The sequence below is a fragment of the Lissotriton vulgaris genome, chromosome 10 (genome assembly GCF_964263255.1).
Source record: "Lissotriton vulgaris chromosome 10, aLisVul1.2, whole genome shotgun sequence".
Taxonomy (NCBI): domain Eukaryota; kingdom Metazoa; phylum Chordata; class Amphibia; order Caudata; family Salamandridae; genus Lissotriton; species Lissotriton vulgaris.
Window position 1 is genome coordinate 179382446 of NC_141698.1, and position 26928 is coordinate 179409373.

The window sequence follows — 26928 nt, forward strand, 5'->3', positions numbered from 1 at the left end:
AAAGTGACCCTTTTGGATTGCACTGTGCCAGTCCCAATGGTCACATGACACGAATATATGTTAGATATCCTATCAGCCCACCCTTCTGGCGGAGCCTCGTCATGTAGGACATCCAACCAGGGTGGTGAGTCCAAGCCCTGATGTATTGGCCAGACAACACACACTACTGGTTCATCTTATGAAGGTGTCCGTGCCACTGAATGGTGCTGAAAAAGTGCAGTGCAAAACAGGGAGTGAAGACTAGGTGATCTTAAAATGACGGTCAAGGCAAAGAAAAAAATGTTTTTATTAAAGATATTCACCAAGACGCCAGGTTAAAAAGAAGTGTAAACAGTGTGAAAAAATCACTGTGATGCTTTGCTGTATTCTGAATTAGGCCAACATGTTTCTGCCGAAGGTGAAACTACACCGGCATTCTTCAGGGCCAGATACAAAAGGATATTGCTACTGCAAAGGTACACTCAGACAACTCGTACAAAGTGAAACAGAAAAAGAGAAGAGGACAAAACAATTTGTCCAAACCAAGGTGTGGTCTGGTAGACCATCCTACCATATCCTCCAGACCAGAAGTTGAGGAGGAAGAATTCCCAGCAATATGTGGGAGTCGAGCCTCACCTCACCCGGCAACGGCTCGGAGAAAGAGGCCCCGCTCTCTCCGTCGGTACCTCGAGGCTGACACCTAAGCCCTGCGTGTTTCTGCGTCAGTGACCGGGTGAAGAGGCCCCCCTGCCACGAGGAGACCAGCTGGGGCATGCTGTACGTGTGGAGCGCGCGTGAGCATTAAAAAAAATGCAATTGCAGGAGGCTGACTTGCCTCGGAAGCGGGACAGGAGATGTGCACACCGCGTGGCTGTACGTGCGCGTCCACAGACTCCAATCGCCCTGTGTGGGCCCATCTCCTGTCCCACTTCCGAGGCAAGTCAGCAACAATTGATCTCGCTGGCGATAGCGCTTTAGCGCTGCGTTCGCCAGGCTCGACCTAAAAACAAGGAAGCTAGGAGTTCTTGGTTTACTGTGAAAAACATGCATGCAGAAATTATTAATCCATGGAATAGCCTTTAAAGCCATTGGTTTTGGTCATGATTGCTAGTGGTACTGATGGTGTGGTATCGGTGGCCCTGAGTTTGATGCACGTATTGCATTAGTGGTTGTGCTTATGGTAGAAAGCTAAACAAAAGGGGATGATGGACGGAGCGTTTGAGCAAATCAAACACTCACCCCCAGTCAACAGATCTGGGTTTAATCCATCACCATTCTTTAGCTCACTCAGCCACCCTAGTTCAGACATGGCCATATGAAAATCAGTCTGACCCTGTGCCTCATGGGAACAGTCCAGCCCGAACTGCCAAGCCAGGTCTTCCCTGGACCGGAAACAAGCATCCTGGGACCGGTTTTGGATTCATAATCCTCATCAGCCAGGCTATCTTGAATCAGTGGCCAAGTTTATTTATTTTGGGAATTTGTAGAGCGCGACTGATACCTTGCAGGCTTCCTGGCGCTGTAGAATACTCTGTTAGCGGATAACCGGGGGGACAATCAAACGGACAGTTATTGAGGGAAAAGCCAGGTCTTGATACGTCTCCTAAACGGAAGAAGCTGGGACATCTGACGTATGTCAGTGGGCAAGCTGTTCCACAGCTTGGACGCTGCAACCCTAAAGGATCTTCCCCCTGTTCTGGCTTTATTAAATCTGGGTACCTTTACCAAACAAGCCGAGGACGAGCGTAGATCTCTGGCAGGAGTGTACCACAAAAACAGGGCTTGCAAAGGTTTAGGTCCAAGTCCATGCAGAGCCTTAAAGACAATGCAGAGGGACTTGAAGGCCACTCGTTGTTTTAGAGGTAGCCAGTGTAGCTCAGAGAGAGCTGCTGTGGCCGAAGCCCTCCTCGTCCAGCCAAGAGGCAGCTTGGCGGCGGCAGATTGAATTCGCTGTAGACGATCCATCAGCGTGACTGGAGACTCCAGGAGCAGGGCGTTACAATAGTCAAGGCGACTGAGTATCGTACACCTGACTATCGACGCCCTGGCTTGTGCCGGGAGGAGAGGCATGATTTTCCGCAGTGAGCGAAGCAGGGCTGTGCAGATCCCCACAGTTTTCGTCACCTGAGTTTCCATACTTTATTTGTTGTCAAGCATGGCTCCCAGGTTGCGAACCGAGGGAACTGGCAGAGGTTTGTCACTAAACTCTGGGGGCCAGAAATCAGTCGGAAACTGATGGGGTATCTTGGTGCCTGAACAGAACAGGACCTCCATTTTTGCGGAGTTAAACTGGAGGGAGTTTATGTGAAGCCATCCAGCCGTCGCTCTTAAACAGTCGTGGAAGGTCGAGAAAGGAGTGGCATCTTCACCCTCCCAAGAGAGGATGAGCTGTGTATCATCCGCGTAGTTTATTGTTTTGATCCCAAAGGATTGGATTAGTTTGATTAGCGGGATGAGATACACATTAAAAAGGATGGGGCTGATGGAGGAGCCCTGAGGGACTCCCTGGGGTACTGGTGCAAAGGTGGATTGGAATGGGGGGAGAGAGACAGCCTGTCTTCTGTCACGAAGGTAGGAGTGGAACCAGAGCAATGCAGTGCCCTCCACTCCCACCTCACCAAGTCTCTGCAGCAGCATACCATGATTGACCGTATCGAATGCGGCAGACAGGTCCAGTAGTATCAGCGCCACTGGCTGACCCCTGTCTGCACGCATGCGAAGATCCTCCATGGCTGTCAGGACTGCTGTTTCGGTGCCGTGGGCAGGACGGAACCCGAACTGGTGATCATCAAGAAGGTTGTTTTGTTCTAAGTGGGCGGACAGGCACGAGCTGACCCATCGTTCGGCGATCTTCGCTGGGAAAGGCAGCAGGGAGATGGGTCGGTAATTTGACAGACAGTCCGAGCTCAGGGAAGGTTTCTTCAAGAGAGGGGTAATCAGTGCCTGTTTCCAGGGAGTTGGAACAAAGCCACTGTGCAGAGACTGATTACATATAAGGCGCATGGTGTCAAAGAGCTCATTTCCAAAATTTTTCCAGACTTTTGGTGGTAGGGGGTCGAGTGGAGAACCCGAGGTGATACCAAGCGCCAGCGCCAGAGCAAGGGACTCACATCTGAGCATACCCTGCCAACTTAGGGCGAACAAAGCGAAACAAAAGGGGATGATGGACGGAGCGTTTGAGAAAATCAAACACTCACCCCAGTCAACTGATCTGGGTTTAATCCATCACCATTCTTTAGCTCAATCAGCCACCCCAGTTCAGACATGGCCATATGCAAATCAGTCTGACTTTGTGCCTCACGGGAACAGTCCAGCCTGAACTGCCAAGCCAGGTCTTCCCTGGACCAGAAACAAGCTTCCTAGGACCGGTTTCTGGCATTCCAGCAGTCTTCAGCCAGGCTATCTTAAATCCAGTGGCCAAGTGAGCAAGGGACTCACGTCTGAGCATACCCTGCCAACTTAGGGCAAACAAAGCGAAACAAAAGGGGATGATGGACAGAGCGTTTGAGCAAATCAAACACTCACCCCCAGTCAACTGATCTGGGTTTAATCCATCACCGTTCTTTAGCCCACTCTGCCACCCCAGTTCATACATGGCCATATGCAAATCAGTCTGACCCTGTGCCTCATGGGAACAGTCCAGCCCGATCTGCCAAGCCATGCCTTCCCTGGACCAGAAACAAGCTTCCTAGGACCGGTTTCTGGCATTCCAGCTGTCTTCAGCCAGGCTTGTTTGAATCCAGTGGCAAAGTGAGCAAGGGACTCATGTCTGAGCATACCCTGCCAAATTATGGTGAACAAAGCGGTACAAAAGGGGGTGGTGATGGACAAAGCATCTGAACCAATCAAACACTCACACCCTGTCAACAGATCTGGGTTTAATCCATCACCGTTCTTTAGCTCACTCTACCACACCAGTTCAGACATGGCCATATGCAAATCAGTCTGACCCTGTGCCTCATGGGAACAGTCCAGCCTGAACTGCAAAGCCATGCCTTCCCTGGACCGGAAACAAGCTTCCTAGAACCGGTTTCTGGCATTCCAGCCATTTTCAGCCAGGCTTGCTTGAATCCAGTGGCAAAGTGAGCAAGGGACTCACGTCTGAGCATACCCTGCCAATTTATGGCAAGCAAAGAGGTACAGAGGTATACGGACAGAGATTGCATACTGCGGCTAGCACGAAAGGTCGGACGCTCCAGCCTGGATGATACCTCTATCTTCATCTTCCAGGACTACACAATAGCAGCACAAAGTCAAAGAGTTTATTTCACAACAGTGAAGAGGGAGCTACAAGCTGTTGGTCTTCGTTATATGTTGCTCTTGCCTGCGTGGCTCAAGGTCCAGGTGGGCGACGGATCCCTGTTTTTAGCGATCCTTCTGATACCTGGGACTGGCTTGAGAAATACAAGGCGGAAACAGATAGCAGGAGGAGAAATGGCCCCTGTGGCCAAAACAAAGTCAGAAACTGTGGCAAGTGGACACCAAGTACAAACGCATGGCCAGAGACCAATCTGAACATGAACAACCTGTCACGATTGATGGGCGGCCTCACTGCAAACCTTGCGTGGACTAACAAGTGCATCTTTGGAGAGCATTGACTTGATGAAACCCCAGAGGGTCTCCTGTGAGGACCCAATGTCACAGGTTAGCAGATGAGTAATGGCCTTGCGGCCTCTGTGTAGGACTCCACTGGACCATGCATGTCAATAGGGCATGCCTCCCATTCATTTTGCTGGAATTGGGCACCTGGTCTGCTTATTTGCGAGCTGGCTACCTGGCTGCCACTGTCGGAATCCTTTGTTGATATGATCGGACACAGTCGGAGGTGGGATGGGCCTCTTGAACAGATGTCACAATTGGACAGCCCCTCACAGAGCCCCTGTCCCGCCACGATGATATCAGGGGTTTGGTATACGCAATTCCTGTTTGTTTCTTGTTTTTGGCTAGAGCATATTATATCTCTGACCGGGGGAGAGCGAGTTGGGGAATTTTGCTTTGATCATACCCAGTCTTGGTTCAGACACATCATATTAAGTATCAAACATTTGGGTGCTTGTTGGGAGGGCGGGATGAGGGATCACTGGCTGTCGGGCAGGGGGGGGGGGGTGATAAAGTTGGAAGAATGTGTTACCTGTGTGGAATGCTGGGACTAGCGACACCATGTACATTTATTTCCTGGAATGTCAAAAGGATGGGATCCATGCTAAAAGATGAAGAGTACTGTCCTTCTTCCAATGCAGAGGGGTGGATGTGGTGCTTCTCCAGGAGATACTTCGAACTGGAACTAAGATACCTAAACTGCAAAAGCGATGGAGATGGGGTAGCTATGGCACCGGATATTCAGCATTTTTCTGGGGGGTGCTACTCTGGGTGTGAGCTGGGTCTCCCTTGAGGTCAAGAGGACACACATCAATCAGAAAGCCCATTACGCCCTCCTGCTTGGAAGACTCATTGTTACCGGATCATGCTAGGTAATGTCTACGCCCTAAGTGTGGACAGGACCCATACTTTGCTGCTCTCACCCATGACCTTTCTTATGACCAGTGGTGTGCCACTGCCAATGGGAAATGACTACAATTGTGTAGTGGACATCAACATGTACATATCCTTCCCTCTGCTTCGAGACTGGCCGACGATGTGGGCTGCACAGACTTTTAGGGATTGGATGGAACGCTGGCACTTACTCAACTTGTGGAGGTCGCAGAATGAGGGGTGTTAGAGTATTCCTTTTAAACTCCAAGGCATGACTTGTATGTGCGTTTGGACAAAATATTGTGCTCCTGGGATCTTCACACCCACAGAGTACTTATGCCGCATGACATCAGATTATAAACCCTATTTACCATGCTGTGAAGGAGGCGGTACGCATCTCTATCACACCTGGCGCCTCTACCTTGGTTACCTTCATGAGCCCACTTTCTACGACTGTTTTGGGGACCAAATCTCAGATTACTTTAGAATGAATACACACAGTGACTCCATGCTAATGTTGAGTGGGATGCTTTCAAAGCATCTGTCCACGGCTACTGTCTTAGTCGATCGGTGGTGGTGGAACGTGCGCTTCGGAATGAGCTGATTACTCTACAGGATGACATACACAGGCTTGAGAGAATGCTCCTGGACCACCCCGCTGTTAATTTGGCACTGCGGGAAGAAATAACAAGGCACACCGCAGTGATAGAGAAACTGGGGGACCTGATGTGGCACAAATACCGGACCACAGAGCATGCACAGGGTGGGCAGGTGGGTAGACTGCTGGTGTGTCTGGTCTGTCCTGAGGATAAAGGGCACCACATTACTCAGATTATGGGTCTAGAGGAAACCCAGTGTACAGGGAGGAAGAGATCCACACAGTGTTCACCGACCACTACATGCGCTCAACAAGATGTCGAAGCAGGTCCAGGAAACTGCCGTTGATGCGTTCCGAGCAGTGGCACAACTACCCCAACTGTCTGTGGAAAACGGTAAGACATTGGGGGACCACCATCATGGAACTCGAGATTAAGCTGCCATTATGTCCCTAGCCCGAGGAAAGATCCTTGTGACTGATGGCCTACTGGCCAAGTTTTATCAGACCTTTGCAGTGCAATTGCTCCTGTGGCAGGCAGAGATGTATGCAAGGGCATTGGAATGCTACCTGAGATCACTAAGGAAGCCCTAGTGTATCCATACCCAAGACTTCGGGAGAACCCACTGATGTGTCTGCTTACTGCCTACTCTCAATACTCAGGGGCAGATTTACAAGCCCCCTGCGCCACGAGTACATCACTTTTCGTGACGTACTGGTGGCGCAGGGGGCTCCTCCATATTTACAAGGACAGGAAAAGCCACCCTGCGTGACTTTTCCTCTCCTTGTAAATACGGCCCCTTTACACGTAGCACTTTGCGTGGAAGGGGCGTTTCATGGGTATTGCTGTGGGTGTCCCCACGCAACATCCATGGAACAAGACACATCTCCAGATTCATGAGAAATACGAAAATTTGGAGATGCATCTGAATGCTACGCCACCCTAGAGGTGGCGTAGCGAGACACAACGAGGAGAAATGTTTTCATTTCTCCTCATCTTTTCCTCTTTCAATGCGTGCTACATTCTACAGCAAGCATTGAAAGAGGAAAAAGCCTCAGTGATTGTTTTTGTGCAGGAAGGTGCCCCTTCCTGCACAAAAACAATCTCCCCATGGCGCGGGCATCCTTGGAACATGGTGCAAGGGTGCTTGTGCCGCGCTTAGCAGCTGTTTGTGCACCAGCGCAGGGGACAGCACAAGAATGTAACATATTCTTATAAATATGTCGCATTTCTGTGCTCTGAAAGTACCGCAGCGTGGCGCAGCCAAAGGGCTTGCGATGCCACGCTGAGGCACTTTCTTGTAAATCTGCCCCTCAGTCTTGACTACAAGATTCTAAGTAAATTGATGTCCAACCACCTCCTGCCCCATCTTCCTGCATTAGTCCTTGAGGACCAAAACGGCTTCATACCTAATTGAAGCATCTCATATAATCTCTGCCGCTTTTACCGCATACTGTCTGAGACCCACAGCCTTTAGGGTCGAGGCGATGGTTCTCTCCGTAGACATCCAAAAGGACTTTGGCACACTATGCTGGTACCACATGCACACTAAACCAAGATTTACAAACAAGAGAACACGCAACCTTAGAAACATGCTAGTGCATACTAGACCCGCATAAAAAAGATGTGAAGAGGAAATCCCACGACTGTGGAATAACCCTCATATCACAGACCACTACCCATGTGGTTTATGTTCTGTATGTAATTTAACCAAAGCGACCAAGGACATACAACTACTACCTGATTTCAAGTGGACCAATCGAACGCACACGAATTGCAACACTACACATGTCATTTATATGATCACCTGTCCATGCAACATGCGCTACATAGGGATGACAAGTCGGAAAGTAAAACAGAGGATATGTGAGCATAGGAGCAACGTGAAATGCAAGAGGAACACCACGAAGATGAGTAACCACTACATAGAGTCAAAACACACAGTGGAAGATTTAAAGTGGATAATTCTGGGAACTCTCACAACAAGAACCCCAACACAGAGAAAATCCTCTTCGAGAAAGAACAGAGGTGGGTTCACAGATTGAAAACAGACACGTGGGCTGAATGATCAGATCCTGTGGCTTAGCCTCAATAACTGAATGAGACTATAAATCCCACTGGGTACTAGTGCATCCCCACAACATAAGCTAAAAAGTGATTAGCTGGCAAGACAATTGCGTGATGGACACAGGACAGGTGACCAATCACTCTGCCAGTTGATGATCGCAACATAAGACGAGTTAGTACAATAGCCTTAACCAGCCAATGATTTTTTTGACATTGTTTCCCTTAAAATTTTCCTTTCCTTAAATTCGTTTTTTGTAAAAAAAAAGTTCCTTTCCTTAATTTCATTTTTTGTAATTCTGCTGGTATGTCCAAGCGCTAATATTACGACATTAGATTTGCCCATCAAATCACATTTCTAAAAAGAACAGACTACACCTTTAACATTAAGTTTAGATACTGTAGTCTTTTTTCACTTTCCTCTCCAAACCCAACATACATACACCAACCCGGAAACAGAACAAACAATCCGGGCCCAGGAAAGCAGAGTCAGTACAAGTCGTGTTGAAGGTATGCCGAAGAAGGCATAACCAGACTCGCTGGCAGCCCGTAGAAGCAGATTCCCAAACTTCAGAAGGTACCGTTGGATCCTGCTTAAATGAGATTAATACATCTCATTTTCACTTCTCCTTGGTAACACAATATTACCGAGGTGCACACACTAAGAGACACCCACAGTCTAAGATCACCATCTTCACCCTGGTCCTGAAGAAAGCCCACTGACCTACACAGGCAAATCAAGGGCTGAAACATGTCGACCATTTTATATAACGTCTATTAGTGCGAGAGATTCTTAACTCTATCTCAGCATGCACAAACTTTATTTTTACCAATATCTCGAAACCAGACTTATTAAATCCCTTCCTGGTTGTACGAGTATTTTTAAACTACACTTGACCCCTAAGAATCACTGATCACTACTGCACTAACTAGGGGTTAACCTCCGGGTGGAGGCAGCATGAGCACTAACCCTATGATGATGCTACCACATGACTAAGAGGCGGAGAATCAAGATATACCACCATCACCATCTTTTATATGTGGTTGAGGGTTTTTTATTGGGACAGAACACGAGGAACCGCTAACCTAAGTTATGCAGGACAAGTGATCCATTCCCCCCTGATTTTTTGATTCAGACCACATGCACACTGTCATGATCATAATGCCCCTGGGAGAGCGCTGGGGGAAATGGGTTATAGTGTTATATGAGGATGCACAGGGCCATATCGGGCGCTGCATCTTGGACCCTTTAGGGGTGTTCTGGGACACTAGACAGGGCTGCCCGCTCTCACCCCTGTTATTTGCTTTAGCCATTGAACCTTTTGTGAGCTTACTGCACATTGATAGAGGAGTGGCATTGTCTGACAGAGAGCCTGTGATTTTGCTGTACGCAGATATGCTCCTCTATCTGTGGGATGTTCAGATCTGTGTACCATGGTGCATGGATCAGTTAGAGGTTTTTGGGAGGGTCTCTGGGCTTTGCACTAACTTGTTGAAGACCTTCGCTTTTCTGATATCCCCTGACTACGGTGACCACCTTTCCCACTATGATTGCTGGGGATCCAATGGGCGCCCAGGGTCTTTAAATACCCTGCCATTAAAATATACCATGCGGACAGGGACATCATTCAGGGCAACCAATGTGTGGCAATACCCGGATTGAAAGGCAGTGAGGCATTTTGGCGCCCGCTCTGGTTCCCTATTATGGCCAGGATAGCTATGACCAAAATGGTCATGCTGCCTAGAGTACTGTACTATTTTGCAAACATACCAACCTGGCTCCCGAAGTGGTCGTTTCGGATGTTGAATGCACTGCTGAGAGACCTAATCTGGGACGGGCAGTGCTGTGGGGTGTTGCTTCGCACACTTCAGAAAGCAACTGATATATTGGGCTAGGTGTTCTCCGCTTCGAAATATACTACTATGCTGCACGGCTACAGTGGCTGACTCTGTGGCTAGTGGGAATAGGCCTGGAAGAGGTGGGGGAGTTTTATGGAGTGAGTAGGGAGGGCACACTAATACCACTGTTTTTGGGAGTGAAACAGGCACCGGCCCAAGGGCCAGACTTCTTCGCCTGGCACCCCGCTGCTGGAGAGGAGCACTTGACAGCATAGGTCCACCCCCGTATACCCCAGCAGAGCCAACCACGCATGACCTCCTGCAGATGCTGGTAATGTTTGGGCAGGGTAGCCATTTGATCTGGTGGCCCTACAGAATGACACGGGGAATGCAGGCTCTACTCACCCTTCGTGGCTGATGGGAGACTTATAGAGGAAGGAAATTAGTGGGGAAAGACTGGGCTTAAATTCTAGCAAGTGCATACACATCAGCCCACAATACAAGTTTGAAATACACACAGTTCAACTACTTGCACTGCACCTATCTTATACCTCAGAAGACGAACAAGACGCTACACAATATGAATGCTTGTAGCCCCGTTGCTCTCTGGCGGATCCTGACTTCAGCCACATGGTGTGGGATTGACCAGCAATCCTGCACTGGACCAAGATGATGAATGACATAGAGCACACCCTAGGTAGACAAGTCTAGGGTGACCAACCATCCGTAAATTTCACGGACGGCCCGTTGTTTGGGCATCTTGTCCGTTGTCCATAAGGAGTTCTTTCACAGATGCCTTTTGTCAATAATATTGGGGATGACAGCACGCTGTGCTGTTCCCCTGCCACAATCACAGGCAGCTCGCACTTCTCTTTGAACTTTAGAGGCTGGAGCAGCCTCTCCCTGACCTCACTTAGTCTGCGGACAGGCCCATTGTCATTCGGAGTGTGGACGATTATCACATAAAGAATTACAATGGGCCAAAGGCGTGGTGAAGCACCCGCTATATCTGCTTAAGTGGGGCTGTCATGGGGTCAGATAAAAGGGTGTCTTGGCCCTTTCTGACTTTGATCTGTGGCTCTCAGCTCAGCATAAGACAGAATAACAAATAAACACAGCAGAATAATCACTGTGATGCAGCTGTGGGGAGGGGGCTAAAGGGTGCCAAAGTAGCCAAAAGCAGTGACAGAAAGTGAATTGCATGATTGTCTCAACCTAATATAAACATATTTTGACGTCTACTTATTTTGTTGTCTGTATAACGTTCCTTTTGTCCCAAACTTTTGTTCTGAATTTTGATCATCTGTTTTGAATGTTTCCCCTGAATTTGTACACTCACTGTCCTGAATTTGCACCTTTGCCAATTAATGTGAGAAGCTGGCCTGCCATATGATGTCGACTATTCTAGTGGGCACCTTGCACCAGTCCAAACGAACCTTATTGATGGTCGGTTTAAGACAACCTTTATAGAAAGCTATCCTAGTGGTAGTTGTGGAGAGCAGCCTTCAGGCTAAGTCTTGGAGGAATGTAAAGCAGCTTGTTTCACCAGTCTATAATCTCGTGAATGACCAAATGAAAGGACAACCACACCAGGTATATATATAAAATATATGTATTTATTCTAAACACATCCCTCTGGTCTCTTTATGAGGCTAGAGGCAAAAGTAAATTCAATAAACTTGACACAGTTAATTAGCACAATATACGTTGAGCCCTAGGGGCATACCAAACCATATATTAAGAAAGTGGTATAAGAACCATGACTGACATAGAGATCAGGCCTAGAGCCTGTAGAACCGCTGGGGCCACCAGGAACCACCCAAGGTAGTGACACAGGGGACCACGGGGGACGCGTGCAGTGTCTAACCACAGCCGCAAATCACCATTGACTTCTATGGAGACAGTTGCAATTAGAATTTTAAAGATTAAGCACACTTAGAAGAGGACTTGGATCAAACCCCTTTAGAACTAGGAGGTTCTAGAGTCAATAACCACGGGAGCACCAGAGTACTCGAGTTACCCCAGGGAAGCCGGGTGCATAGGTGTCTTTTTGTATCTGATTTCGTTGTCGATTTCTATGGTGAGATGCTGCAAAATGCTGCTGGCAACCAAGTGCAAAGTGTTTGGGTGGATCCAAGGGTGGATCAGAGATGTGAAGAACCTGAAAGCAGAGTGGACAGAGTCTGGGTCACTTGCCAGTGACCAGGGGCACGATAGTCGAATGTCCACCGATGCCGGGTGCTTGCAGGTGAAGAAGGTGAAGCTTGACTCTTCAGTCACGAGGACCAGGCGGTCTCAACAACAACCAGGCGCAGGATTCGTGCTGTCCCACGAAGGATGTCGAGTGCTGCGGCGTCGGTTTCCGGATTGGACCCAACAAGCTTTGGGAACAGCAACCCACGCAGAAACAGAGATTGGCTTCGGTGCAGACCAGCAAGGTCTGATGGACTCACCTCTTCGTAGGGAGTCAGGGCACTTCTGGAGCAATCAGGGAAGCCCAAGAAAATGAAGAGTTACCTTCGTGGGGACCCACCAGTCGACAGACCAGGGATCGCGAAGGGGCCTCAAGCTGAAATGCTAGAAGCAAGCTCACGGAACACTTGTGGAGTATAGGCCCACAATCTTTAGTGCAGATGGTGCTTGGGGCTTGGGCTACAAGTAATCCAATGCACAACTTCGGGAAAGCTCTGGAAGTTGATGTACTAGCAAATGGACACTGTGTCCAGATGTTCCGGTCCCACGTCACTCGTGAGGGCTGCAGGTCTCAGCTTTGCTAGGATCTCGTGTGGGCCTCTGAGAAGTCTGGAAGTCCATGACCTGAGTCACAAATACTTCAGATTCCGGCGGGAGCTTCAAAAATGCAAACCGGCAAGATGCTTCTTTGGTGCCTATTTGAACAGGGGAGTCACTCCTTGACCCCATGGGAGATTATTCTGTCTTCTAGTCACATAGAATGTCGAGGTTCCAGGATATATGTTGCAGAGTTTCGTCCAGGTGTAATCTAAAGTCCTGTTGCCAGGGATTCCATACTTATACTAGTAAAAGGGGTTGGACATGCTCTGGGGACCCACCTATGAGAGGGTCAGGGAAGAGGTGTGGTTACACCCCTTTCCCTTTGTCCAGTTAAGTGCCAGAGCAGGGGCTGAGCGCCTCTGCAACCAGTTTGAACTGGGGTATGTGCAGGGACACCAAGTGTGCTCCCAGCACTGTCTGAAAAGCATTCTCTGAGTGCCCCCACCCAGCCCCAATACACTAAAGCCTGTCTGGGAGGTGGTTACACCTCCCTGTGATAGGAAACCTATTGTGCAGGTCTCCCCTGCTGGAGTTTCGTCCAGCAGCAGGAGGTCAGACCCACGTCTGTGGCTGCAGCATCCATTTTGTGATGCTAGGGTTCTTTTAGACTATTACCGGTTAGGTCAGTGTGTACATGTCTCTCCCTCTAGAAGGGTGGAATTCTACCCCGCCCCCAGGACTGGCGGGGGGTAGGATTCCAAAGTTTTTGACACCAAACACGACATGTTTCCATGCAGCCATTCCAAAGTTAGCATTTACCTCGAGGTTATAATGCACTTAAGAGTATATGGTCTGGCTGCATCACAGAACAGCCTCAGAGAATAGCCTCCGAAAGCTGCAGAGGGGCCCAGCTCATGCTTGGGCACCCTCTCACAGAAAACCAAGCACTCTGCCTTCAGGATTGATAAGGCCTGCCATAGGAGTGACTTATAGGTTTATAGGTGTCAGTGATTTAAGGTAGATATAGGTAACCTATATCTTAGTAAGGGGTGCCTGCACCTCCTTACCCAGGCTGCAGTAGCAGACCTGTGGTGCCATTTTGGAAGACTTCCCAGGGGTGGCATAATACATGCTTCAGCCCCTGGTCAGCCTCTGGGGTACCTATGCCCTTAGTACCTAAGGTACCATATACTAGGGACTCACAAGGGTAACCAAGTAACCAATCTGGAGTGTACCTAATGTACATGCAATCAATTTACAGAGGAAGCAGCTAGGCTGGGGTCCTGGTTAGCAGGGCCCCAGCCAGATTAAAATTGAGAAACAGTGAAACACCAGCAAAAAGTGCGGGACAAGCACCTAGGGCAGAGACATGCCTCCTGGGCCTGTACGACAGGCAGTCGGAGAAGAAGGCAGGAAATAGGTTCCTGGACCTCGCCCTAGGCGTTGCTCACAGAGACATTGCACGCCACTGGAAGTCCCCGACTGGCCCGCCCCATAGTAGGTGAAGGACTGTGATTGAGACCTGGGCGAGAGTAGAAGGAGTGGCCCTTTGGGATGAGGAGTGGAGGAGGGTTCTTAAGCCTTCACTAGCTAAACAATGGGTGGAAGTGCTGTCCAGTATTGTAGAAGTAGTGGACAAGTAAGCAGATGCCACCCTGACTTTCACACAGACTCTGACAAGTAACACCAAGACACTTCCTGGTACCCCTCGGATCTCCCCGGGGCATTAGCTGGGCATCGTCTTGCCCTTCAACCAGACCCAGTGCTTAATTTGAGCCGGTCGTTACCGGTGCTCGGCACCCGCACTTAATTGTCAGCACCAGCACATAATTGTCAGCAGTGGTGCTTATGACAGTCTGCCACATGGTGGCACTGTCTTTCTAATTTAGGTATTAGCACAACAACATCTGTTTATTAATTCAATATACATTAACAATGACTGCCACCTGTCACCCAAGGCATTGTTATAGCTTTGGGTGCCTGGAATATTATGAATTGTCACACTTGTAAGAATGTGATGGTTAGTTGCTGTGTTGGTACTGCCACTGGCAGAGCTGGCAGGGGCAATGGATGGTGCAAGCTGCAGTGTCCTCCTGACTAGGGCCCTGGCACGTATTCTTTTACAAACCAAGCACTGAACCAGACAGTGAAGCTGACTGAGTATATCGCACAGTAAGTAAGTGCCTGACTTAGACTAGAACGTTTACGAGTTTTAGTTGCACCCAGTCTATTGTACACCTTCTTTATCACATGCAATAAAACATGCTCTAAGGAGCAGATCTAAATGGAAGGTGATTGGCCCCTCGGAGACACTGAGATGAGATGCACCCCTGTTGGGGTGGGAAGCCCGAACATCATGAGAAGACCAATTGCCGAGCATGAACTTTACCGACCTACTGCCCGCAGCCCTCCTCCCTAGAATTATTGGATGAAGCACAAGCATTGCATATTGGTATGTAATGTAAGAGAAGGTATTGTTATTGCAAAATGAAAATCAATAAAATCAATGAATAGATGTTTTACTTAAATCTGTTACTCAGAACTTTAAGTGGGCCGGGTCTCACCGGTGCTGAGCACCTGCAGTTTTTTAAAGGGGACTCGAACCGGGTCTCTATCGGGCTCTGTTTGGATGTGCGCTGCTCACACTGCTCACTTGTCACTAGTGGAGAGTTACGGCTTACGGCTGTCGTTTGCCTTGCCAATGCAAACGACAGATAGAGAGTTTTAAATAATTGCACTTTTTGGGTGCAGCTCTGATGGTCAAGACTAATTATGGATCAATTTCTGACGTCTGTCTAATCTTTTACAACCTTTTGGATTCAATAACGGTTGTTGATTATCTCGCAAAGAATAATTATTTGCGTACATAGAATTGTTATTGATTTCTCATACGAGGAGTTTGTTGATGAACGTTTGATTTATTTTTTATGTGATACTTGTTAGTACTTGTGAAATATGTCCTAATGTGTTGTATTTGTACATAGGTGTATGGAGTGTTCTTCTCGCCTACTGATTTGTTAAATCATTCCAAAAATAATGAACAAAAGGGTTAAATAAAATCCCCATACAAACAAAGAGACGTTGTTATTTGTTTGTTGTCTCTTAAAAAACTTATAGTGAGACTAAATAATGAGGTGGGCCAGCAATATTTCTTCTTTTTTCCACTTGTAAATTGGGTCCAGCTGCCCCCTGTCCCAGGACCAAACTCCGTTGTTGTACTAGTTACTTTAAAAGTAGCATAGACATAATGCAGCTACTAAGCCCATGGTAACTTTTTGGATGCAAATAAGAAAACATCTGCCAAGAATAGGAAGAAAGAGCAAGAGTCTGTAGTATGTACAGTCTACTATTAAAGATAAGTAGAAGTCAGGCATAGACAATATGGAAGATAGGGGACATAGAAACTAGGACGAGAACTAAGTTGTTCAGGAATAGGGGCAGGATGTCTGAGTTGTCCTAGCTTCAGGGATAGGGGCAGGATGTCTGAGTTGATAGGGTAGAACTGCACTATAAGTCTCACATATGTTCTGTGAAGGTGCCTGGCAACAGATCCCAGTTGTTTCTTCTGACTTTTTTTATGGCTAGTTCATCACTTGGCCATGCGTCTCCTTGTGTTTCCCCTATAGGTTCACATTGTTCGCCGGCACACCTGTCCTTTCTTCCCTTAGCTCTCTTGCCTCGCTTCTCAGTGGCGGATCATCAACAGGAGCATCAGGACACAGTCCTGCCACCTGACAGTCACCACATAATGCCCCTTGTCTGTGCTCACAGTGCTAATTATTACATTTAACATCGCTCATAAAAACACTACTTTTGTGCCTGCATGAACACTCTCAGTCCAAAAAGTCAGCCCTCTCAAGCTCTCCTGTCTCCTGATGATAGAAGGTAGAGGAAAAGGGGGTTGTGGGGCGGAGGCACAATACATCTGCAGAGTGATGCTTAAAACATGGCACTCTGAGGATGGATGCCTGGATTGTGCAAGACTAGGGAGTGCAACTGAACTACGGTAGCTTCACTCAAGCACAATCCATTTTATGTAGCAGGCATAATGCACATTCCTCAGGCAGCACAGCATATCTGCTAAATCTGACTGTCAGAGCAATCATCAGTGCATCCCTGAGGCCAATGAGGATTGAAGCAGAGCCGCAGTGGCAGGATCCTAAGCACTGTCCCAGCTCTCGGGGGCAGTACTTCCAGTCCTATCAAGAAACTGGTAGATGGTTTGTGGTGGGTCTCCACCTTAGTCCTGGTCCTGTTGCTCTTTCTGGCTCCTCGTTGAGAATCATGCCTTGCTGGTTCCAATGGCCAGTGCTGGATTCCTGCCCTTCTCCTGCTTTCATGGAGGAGTTGTCAGCAAAGGAAGAAAGGGAAGAAAAAGAAAAAGACTCCACTGTTGCTTCTGTAGGAATGTGGGAGTGAGTGTTTGCTTGTAAGTGTGTTTATGAGTGACAGTGTTAATGAGAGTGTAAGTGAGTGAAAATCAGTGTGAGTGTGTATGAATAAATGAGGGAGTGAGTGGTGGATCATGAGTTAGAATGAATAAGGTGGAGATTGTAAGAGAGATGCACAACTAGAAATGGTGTAGCAGATGTAGTTGCACCAGGGCCCAGAGGCTGGAGGGACCTATTGAACCACACTTATTGAAGCAGAGTACCTGCTCACCAAGAGCTGAAAGCATAATCCCCAGTATCCTAGAAGCTGTGAGTGATAGCCAATGAGTGTGGAAGTGTGTAATTGTGGTTGTGAGTGAAAGTGAAAATCAGTGAGTGTGAGTTTGTTTATGTGTACGTGGGAGTGAGTATGAGTGAGAGTGAGTATGTGTGAGTCAGAGATTGTGAGTTACAGTGAGGGGAGAGCCAGTGATTGAGAGGAGAGAGGGAATTAGATGAGTGAGAGAGTAAGAGTATGTTTGTTAGGATATTTTGTGCTTGAGAGTCTGCTGCTGACCTTGGCATACTCAAGATAATTCTTGCCTTATGGGGACACCCAAGGTAACATGCTGTTGCTGGCATATTGCAGGTAATTCTTGGCAACGATTGCATTTTGTGATGGGGTAGGTTTGTGGGAAACAAACCATGGGAAAATGATGGCTCTGAAATAGTTGAAGTAATTTCTTACATGCGGGGTCATCCATGGTGTAAGGGCAGTATCAATGGCAACATTATGGTACTGGAATATTGTATTTAACTCCTCGCATAAGGGGGTACCCATGATAAAATGCTAGCATTGGCACACTGGAGGCAATGTTTAACATATTGCGGCGCTCAAGGCAACTTTTGAGAAAAATGGAGAGAGTCCATGGTAAGCATCCTCTACCTGTCATCAGGATCCTAGAAAGCCTGCACACAGTCAGTGTAGATGGAAGCACACATGTTATGTTTTAATGAACACTGGAAAATGAAATAAAAAGCAGTGGGTAATCGTTTGGGGGAATTAGGTGATGGCTCACAAGTGACAAGGTGTTGACCATATACCCCTGGCGACAAGGCACCAATGCTAAGTGCCCTTTTAGAGCAAATGGCTTTTTAGCAAATTTATGTTAAAATTATGGTTTAAAATGTACTATTTGTCCCGCTTTTTTAAAACAAAATATCATTTAGGAAGAGCCCCCTGTAATCCTCGTGGATAAAGCCAGGCTTGTTTGGTTTGCTCGCATACTAGAATTACTGGTAAGTATAACGCTTCGACTTTCAGAGACCACACTTGCCACCACTGTTGCTCAGTGCCTTATCAGATGTATTTACCCATATCTGCATCCCACATTGCTCTCAAGGAACTGTTGTCAGCATGCTGCCTTTTCCATCTTAGCAATACACATTCTTAACCTGAGTCTTCGGCTCTGAGCCAGTAACCTGGCAGGACCAGAGCTAGCCCTATCACCTTCCAACCAGGTGAGATGTAAGCTTGTTATGCATGTTAATACTTGTTTCTTCGCAAGATTCTAATAATTATTTTTTGTTTCTGTGTTCTATCAAGGTTACCGAGTAGTGGTTCTGAGACGAGCACTACCTGTTGTTGGCATTATTCAGACCCACTGTCTTGTCCTCTTCTTTATTTTTCCTCAAGTTCCTAACAAAGTTATCATTATCCTGCACTTTTGTTGGAATAGGCGGTGAATTGGGAAAGTCGGATATATCATTTGGAGATCTCATCCGAGCCCGAATCATGAACAATGTCTTACTTTTCAGATTCAGAGACTTAGCTGTGGTAACATTTGAATGCACACCTACAGAAGTGTTAAAACTGGTCCTTTTATAGGAAAATGAGCTTGCCTTTTTGTTTATCTAGTAGTTCTACCTTGGCTGCCCATGGCCGTTTGTATGCCCATGATGTAGTTCTGTTTCACGTGTAAATTAAGGAAACATTTCCTGCAGTCTTTGTTACTAAATGTGACATTTGTGTTGTGCACAATTTACGATTTACTAACTAAAGGGTCAAATATGGCAATTTTGTATTTTTTGTAGAAGTTCGCATGCATTCGTAAGGTGCTTATTGTATTGTACAGCAATTGCATTTATATAGCGCTTACTTCCCTTGACGAGGCGTCAAAGCCCCTCTTCCGCGAGTAGCACGCTCCTCCGGAACCCATAAAGGATTAGTGGTGAATTAGTATAGTGAAATATTTAAGTGATTTGAGTGGGGAAATGTTAGTATGTTATTTGGAATGAGAAGGATAGTGGAGGTCTAGAAGAGGGAGAAGGTTTGCATTGATATAGCGCTTGCTACCACTGATGAGGTGTTGAAGAGCTTTTTGGCGAGTACCACTCTACTAATCATAAAGGATTAGTGCTGAATTAGTATAGTGAAACATGAAAGAAATTTGACCGGTGGATATGTTAGTCTGTTATTGGGATTGAGAAGGATAGTGGAGGGATAGAAGAGGGAAAAAGTTTGCATGTAGCGCTTGCTACCCCTGATGAGGTGTTGAAATGCTTTTTGTTGAGTAGGACCCTACTCTGGACCCCAATCAGGATTAGTGGGGAATTAGCATAGGGAAATATGAAATTAATGTGAGTGATGAACATGTTAGTCTGTTATTTGGATTGAAAAGGAAGAGTGAAGGGTCTTGACATTTTTTTTTTATTGGGAGTTCATAGCAGAGTCAGAAGGAAGGGTTTAGAAAGGCTTGTTTGATAGATATGATTAGTAAAAGAGGTATGAGATGATGCAAGAAGGGGTAGAGGAGGGAAGACTCTAGAAAGGGTTATTTTGGGGATCATAGTAGAGGTATGGGGTTTTGGTATAAATGAGATAGTGGAAGTAGATGATCTATTGATAGAGGTATAGCGTGAGAAATAGGCTAGTGCATTAGAAAAAGTACTAGAATGAGGTTTGACATGAGTCAGAGAGTTGAGTTAGAGGATATATTGAGAGCGATATATGGTGAGAAATAGGGCAGTGCATTAGATATGCTGAATTAGAAGCAAAGTAATAAATGCATAAATACATAAGTACATGGAAGGAATATATATATATATATATATATATGTGTGTATATATATATATATATATATATATAGATATATATATATGCATAAGGAAGGAAATATATGTAGAATAAAGTTACATTTAATAAACTCCGGCTTTCGAGTGTTATTGGACTTTAAATTAATTTATTTGTTTTTATGTTTTGCAATTTAATAGTGAAGCAATTGTAGATAAATAGTAATGATAAAAGATTTACTTATTTATGTAGACACTTATATATATTTTAAAGCATAGAATAATGTAACTATAAGTAATATATACATTTATTTAGGCATAACTAATGAATATCTATATTTTTAAAAACATAACTATTATTCACATTTATACAAAGCAATACACATATGTAGGTACATATCTATAGTTCAAATAAATGCTTATATATAGAGGGATGTGCTGTATATTTGTTTGCGCATGGTGGTTATGCAGGGAAGAGCCAATTCTTGAGCAGTCTTCTGAAGATAAGTTGGTTATCTGTGGATCTTATGTTTGGGAGTAAAGAGTTCCATAGTTTGCCTGTGTGAACATAGAAGGATGTGCCACCCATGGTTTTTTTGCTTGTACGGTGAGATTTTGAGGCGAGGTGCCACTCTAGAGCAGAGTTTTCTTAGTTAAATGTATTTGCTGATTTTATTCCTGATGAAGAGCGGTCCTGTTCCATGTATCGCTTTGTGTGTGATACAAAGCAGCTTGAGTGTGGATCTTCTGGCAACTGGTAACCAATGTTTTTTGTCTTATACGGTGGGATTTTGAGGAAAGGTGCCACTCTAGAGCGGAGTTTTTTTAATTGAATGCATTTGATGATTGTATTCCTGATGAAGAGCAGTTCTGTTCCATGTATCTGTCTGTGTGTGATACAAAGCAGCTTGAGAGTGGATCTTCTGGCAACTGGTAACCGATGCAAGTCTTTCAAGGCAGGGGAGATGTGGGCTTGTGGCTTTATACGTTAGAGTAATCTGGCAGCAGAGTTCGGAATCCGTTGTAGAGTTTTCATAGTTGTTAAAGGTTATCCGTGGTAAGGGCTATTGGCGGAATCCAGTTTGGACAGAACAAGAGAGATGGTAGCCTGCACCTTGTGTGGATGTCCCAGATGGGGGAAGATGCGTTGCAGAGTTTTTATAGTAACAAAGCTTGAAAATTCTAGTTTGTCCACATGAGCAGTCATTGATAGCTTGAAGTCCAAGGTAATTCAGAGGTTTCTTAGTTCCTTTGATACTTTGGGCGCTGTTCCCAGATCATCAGACGGTGAATGGGTCATAATTTTTCCAATATCCACACGTGAGTATTTCCGTTTTGGAATCATTCAATTTGAGATGGCTCCATGTCATCCATTGGTCCACGGCTCTGAGACAACAGAAAATTGGTGAGCTTCCAATGTCTTTGGGGTATTCCAGTTGAAGGAGTATGACATGCTAGTTTATAGCATGTGAGGTGAAATTGATTGACCAGTGCTGGGAATGACTTCATGTAGATTTAAAAAAAGCATTGGTGAGATGATAGAAGCTTGAGGGACCCCTGTTTTTGGGAAGTTCGGTTTGGAAGAGAAAGGGGGGTATGGATGACATTTGTTCTGTTGTGAAAGTAGGATGTGATCTAGACTAGAGCAGGCCCTAACTTACCAGAGATTTAAATACTAATTATTCACACTCCACAAAACAGAAAATATGAAGAACTTGGCGAAAAATTGATTACCTGCTTAGGGATTCATGGGTGTGAAGAAGACAAGAGAGCCCCTCTACATTTGTTAGCATCTTTTGGAGTTCTGAAACTGTTCACGGAGGATGTTTTTGTCAGTATTATCCTTGTCTCTTGTAGTCCTCATTAACTCTTTAACAAAGCAGTTGTTTTTAATTATATCACTCATGATAAGGAACTACTACTAGATTAGAAGCTTTGAGTTGTGCAAGTTTTGACAGTTTGGGAGAGCATTAGTGTAGTGAAGCTGGGAAAGAAAGACTATATTAAATATCTTCTGTTCAACCCAGCAGATTGACATCTTATGTCTTTGGAGGATTTTTTTTACACAAGTCCAAAGATAGTGTGACAATATTTGGGAGGACTTTTCAGAACTATGTTCTCCAAACGAACTGTCATTTTAAGTACAATATGCTTTTTGGTTTGTTTATTTCATCTCATTCTTTTTTGTTTTTCTATTCCATTTTATTGGCTGTCATACATCAATGAGATGGTTACTCCTTTGCTTGACATTGATATCGTTTTAGTTTCTCATGATGAATGTATTTTACCTGACTTGGTGTGTACCTCTTTTATTTGCGTGTGTTTGCAATTTTTCAATAAAGTAAATAAAGAAAGAAATCAGACTGTTTTTTACTCTGTGAAAATATGAGACACTAGGACGTGTTATGAAACCACCTTAATTTTGACTTTTCTTTAAATGTTTCTTCACACTTCACTCCACAGACTCCTATCTCAGTTTGCAATCCAAGCTGCTTGCCCGGATACAGAAAAGTCCCTGAAAGAGAGAAACAAGTATGCTGTTACTCATGCATCCCATGTCCAGAAGGGGAAATTTCAAACCAAACAGGTATGCACATGTTCACACAGACAGAGGGGCATATTTACTAATCTGTCACACAACCCAGGGCAGCAAGCAAAGTTGCCACACTGTGTTGCATGAAAATGTGAGAGCATAAATACACCATATTTACAAAGATATGAAGCATTTTCGCTTTTCGACGCATTTTCAGATTTACCAGCTTTAGTAAATCTGAGACTGTGCAATAAATAATCAATGGATCGATGCATGGGAACGCCCTCATTTCACCCATGGTACGCCGACAAAGTGAAAGTGTAACATAACTCAGCGCAAACGGCTGCATTGTGTTACATTCCTTTACAAAGCCACACAAGGCTACATAAATCAGGCCTTGCATGAATTTGTAAATTCCAAACAAGCCTTTGTGTTGCCCTGCGTCATTCAAGCAAGGCAAAGCCTTAGTAAATCTAGGCCTAAGAGAGCAATCTATATACTTAGAAAATGATTTAGCAGTAATAACACTCACTGCACCTGATCTACATGAGTGTTAATTGGTGTGTTAGTGAGTTCTGAGTTTCCAACCTACATCATCTCCCTGAAGGAGCCTTGGACTGCCGTGCCCTCACTACCTTGAGAGTCAAGTGCTGAAGGGGTATGTTGGTTTTCCATTGGGTGCCATTTGTCTAAGGCCTCCCAAAAAAAACAAGGCATCACCTTTTCCAAAACGTAAGGTATTTAGAGGTGGTGGGCAAGACAAAAGACAACATACACAATGACAATATGTAGTGACTGAACAGTTACAGGAAGTTAAATATATGCGTACATGTGACATGACTGCATATATGATAATGAGAGGACAGTGATCAAGATTAAGTCTGACTGTGACTTTAAGATGAAAGAGGCTCGCATTGAAAACAGCAGGGTGGGCCTAGTCTTGTGATGTTAATGGAGAGGCAGTATACAGGGATAAACATGTGACTGACTGAGACTGGGCACATGGAAGTCTGGGCTGTGCATTGAAGGGATAATGCCTGAATTGCCTTAGGGAATTGCAACATTACCTATCCGGTATTATAGAATTAACCAAAATCAGTAGAATGCGCTCCCAGTTATTGCGCATTTCTCCCATTACAGCTGCCCTCTAACGGAAGAGTAGAGTATAGTGTGAAAGAACATGATCCTAGTATTTATAAGAACACAGACTTGCAAAGTCAACTCCTGCAGAATCACTTCCTCCAGTAGTAGAAGAGAGCTGCATACAAATTAAAAACCACACCCAGAGCTGACCAGTGTGACTGGTACCAGGCACTGAGAGGACAAATAGTCCATACATTGCAAGGAACAAAGAACAATGCAGCCCATTCCATCCTAGAATTACAACAAACAGACACATCACACATCACACAAACCTTGGAACCCAGAAACGGATGCCTGGTGAAAGATAGGGTACAGACCAAGACACTATGCATCATCAAACAAGCATTGGCATAGCCAATAGGTCTCGCTTTTGGGACCTTATAAGTATTTAGTTATGCAGCACAATATCCTTTGTGCAACAACATCAACTGTTGCACGGCTAAACACTTATAAGATCCCAAAAGCGAGACCTATTGGCTATGCCAATGCTTGTTTTTCTTTTGTTCTTGCAATGCTGCAACTTGTATTTGCCTATTCCAATGGTTGTTTGTTAAAAAAAATGTGAGGGGGCATAAACAATTGGAGGTTGAAGGTTGTGAACTAGTAACTGTACTATAACACTATCAGCGGCCAGACGCTAGGGGAGAATCAACAGATGGCAGATTCCGAGAGCAAGCTGAGGTGGTGTTGAGTGATGTTGAGGTGTTAGTGGTGGTGGTGACTGGTGACTGGTGCTGAGATGATGCTGAGGTGATGCTGAATGAAACTTAGGTCTTGCTGAATGATGATGATGTGGTGGTGTACTATTACAAAGGCGATGCTGAGTGATACTGATGTGGTGTTGAGTTATGTTGTGGTGGTGCTGAGTGATTGGCGCTGAGTGATGCTGTGGTGGCGCTAAGTGATATTGTTGTGGCCTTGAGTGATGCTGTGGTGGTGCTGAGTGATGCTGTGGTAGCCTTGAGTAATGCTGTGGTGGTTCTGAGTGATGCTGTGGTGGTGCTGACTGATGCTGTGGTGGCGCTGAGTGATATTGTTGTGGCCCTGAGTGATGCTGTGGTGGTGCTGAGTGATGCTGTGGTGGTGCTGAATGATGCTGTGGTGGTCTTGAGTGATGCTGTGTTGGCCCTGAGTGATGCTGTTGTGGTGCTTTCCTGGCTGTCTGTACAACGTACTTGTTCTCAGGTCCCGTTACTACCACCAATATGCTATCAATGTATTTCCATGCAATGACACATAACTAGGACGTGACGCGCGTGTCACGTGATGTTTACATCGTTGCTGAGGGTCATTCATCTAATGAGAACTAGTCTCTACCTTCTTGGGGGTTTCTGTTGTGTTGGGTCCGGGTGCAGTGACTACTCCAACATTGATGAGTACTGCGGAGATCATCACACTTAGGAGAAGTGGGGGGTGCAAGGAGGTTGGGGACATTTTGCCTTGTAATTGCAGCAGCCGCGTGAGGTGTTCAATGTGTCTTGGCACGTACTCTCTACACCTTGCCAATGCTGACGGCACATTGTGTTCATTCATTTTCAGCGCGGGGTATATTTTACCTCAGTAATCAGCGTACAAACAGCTGCTGCGCAGCGTGAAGTGCATTGATTACCTTGCTTTATGTACACCAGACCACAAAATATAATTAACAGCTACATCCTTAGTTGCCAAATGTCCTCTATGTTATATGTGACACCTTTAACCAAGTTTGATTTTTAAGGCAACGACCACTTGCATATTGCGGCATTTAAGACACTATAATGGTGAAAAGTAAACCAACAACAACAAGCAGTTCACAAGTGAAAAAAAGGCAAATGCAAACGAAGCCCCGCCCCCACCCCGCCGAGCTGTTTATCGCTGTTTACAGGGGCCACCGCGCTTCTTTTTTAGTTGCCAATTAAGACAGGTTATTCGGTGCGGAGTGATCCTCCGTTGGCAGGCATGGCCTTTTAAGGTGCAACAGCATAAAAACGCCTCACAAAAAGTAAAGAATCAAAAAGTCATTTGATGCATAATTGATCCCCTGTGTGTATGCATATGCGTGTGTGACTTGAGGCGCACCAAGGAGCCTCTAGTCTCTCTCTAATAAGGCAATTCAAAATAACACAGGACTTTTTGGCCCGGGAGGTTGGATAACGGCGCCTCTGTGGCAAATCTACACCAAAGAAGAAATAAGGGAAAGCAAAATATTTCAAGCGCCAAATGATTTTAATGAGCTATTGTGATGAGGGCCTGCCGTTGTTCGGCAAGTGTTCAGAACAAAACAATAAATTAGAAAACAATAAGGCAAAACAAGATCGAGAATCAGCTGACAGTGCAAGAAGAAGGGGGAAGATTTGCTTTCTCGTCTCCCTCCGCAGCCTAATCTCAGAGCAGTTTGCATCTTAATATTAAAAAGTGTAGTAGGTGGGGAACCAACTGCGTGATGTGAATCCAGCTGCGCGCGAGTGGTGCTTGCGTGCGCGCGCGCGCGTGCCTTGCGTAAAAGGGCCACGCAGCCGGGAAAGTGAAAGTAATCGTGAGCGATGGCTTAAGCCATAAAAGAAAGAGAGATGGCGCCTGATCGGGCGCTAAAAGCTACTGGCTGCGCGCGTGCTCGCACGCCTAACCGCAAGCGCTAGGCCAGCAAAAGCGTGTGGCAGCAATTTTAAAAGCCTCTTACTAAGTGTCTCGCAGACAGAGCATGCGCTGGCTCAGGCGCAACCTAAAAAGCACTGCATGTCTGCGGTATTCATTATATCAGGAAATGGTGCATACTCTTTAAACTGACTAGACATCTTAGTTTAGTGTTCCACAACTGACTTGGTTTTACCCCAGTGATTTTATTTGTATTTATTTATGGTTCTACTATAGTGCTGCACTACCCGTATCGGGTGCAAAAGCGCACAGTGTAGGTGAAATTTTGATTTAACTAACAGGTGTACAGTTTAACACATTTGATAAGTATCCTTTCCTATAAAGAGTATTATACTTTCCTAAACATTAGTTTGTAAGTATGTATATGGCATTTCTATAGCTCAAACCTAGTCAAAAGGCAGAGGAGCGCTGTATTGGGTCATGGATAGGTATAAAGTCCACAAATGATAGTAGAGGCAGTTGGTCAGACTATTAATGCAATGTGACGTAATG

The 26928-nt window shown here is 45.7% G+C and overlaps 1 protein-coding gene across 1 annotated transcript in view; it reads left to right on the plus strand.

Annotated features, from left to right (window-relative positions):
• Window positions 1-26928, plus strand: part of LOC147684940 (vomeronasal type-2 receptor 26-like) — a 56435-nt gene that overhangs the window by 27044 nt on the left and 2463 nt on the right. The window contains exon 3 of the mRNA XM_086942402.1: window positions 22590-22713. Coding sequence (XP_086798528.1) covers window positions 22590-22713 — 124 coding nt within the window. The remainder of the gene's footprint in view (window positions 1-22589; window positions 22714-26928) is intronic.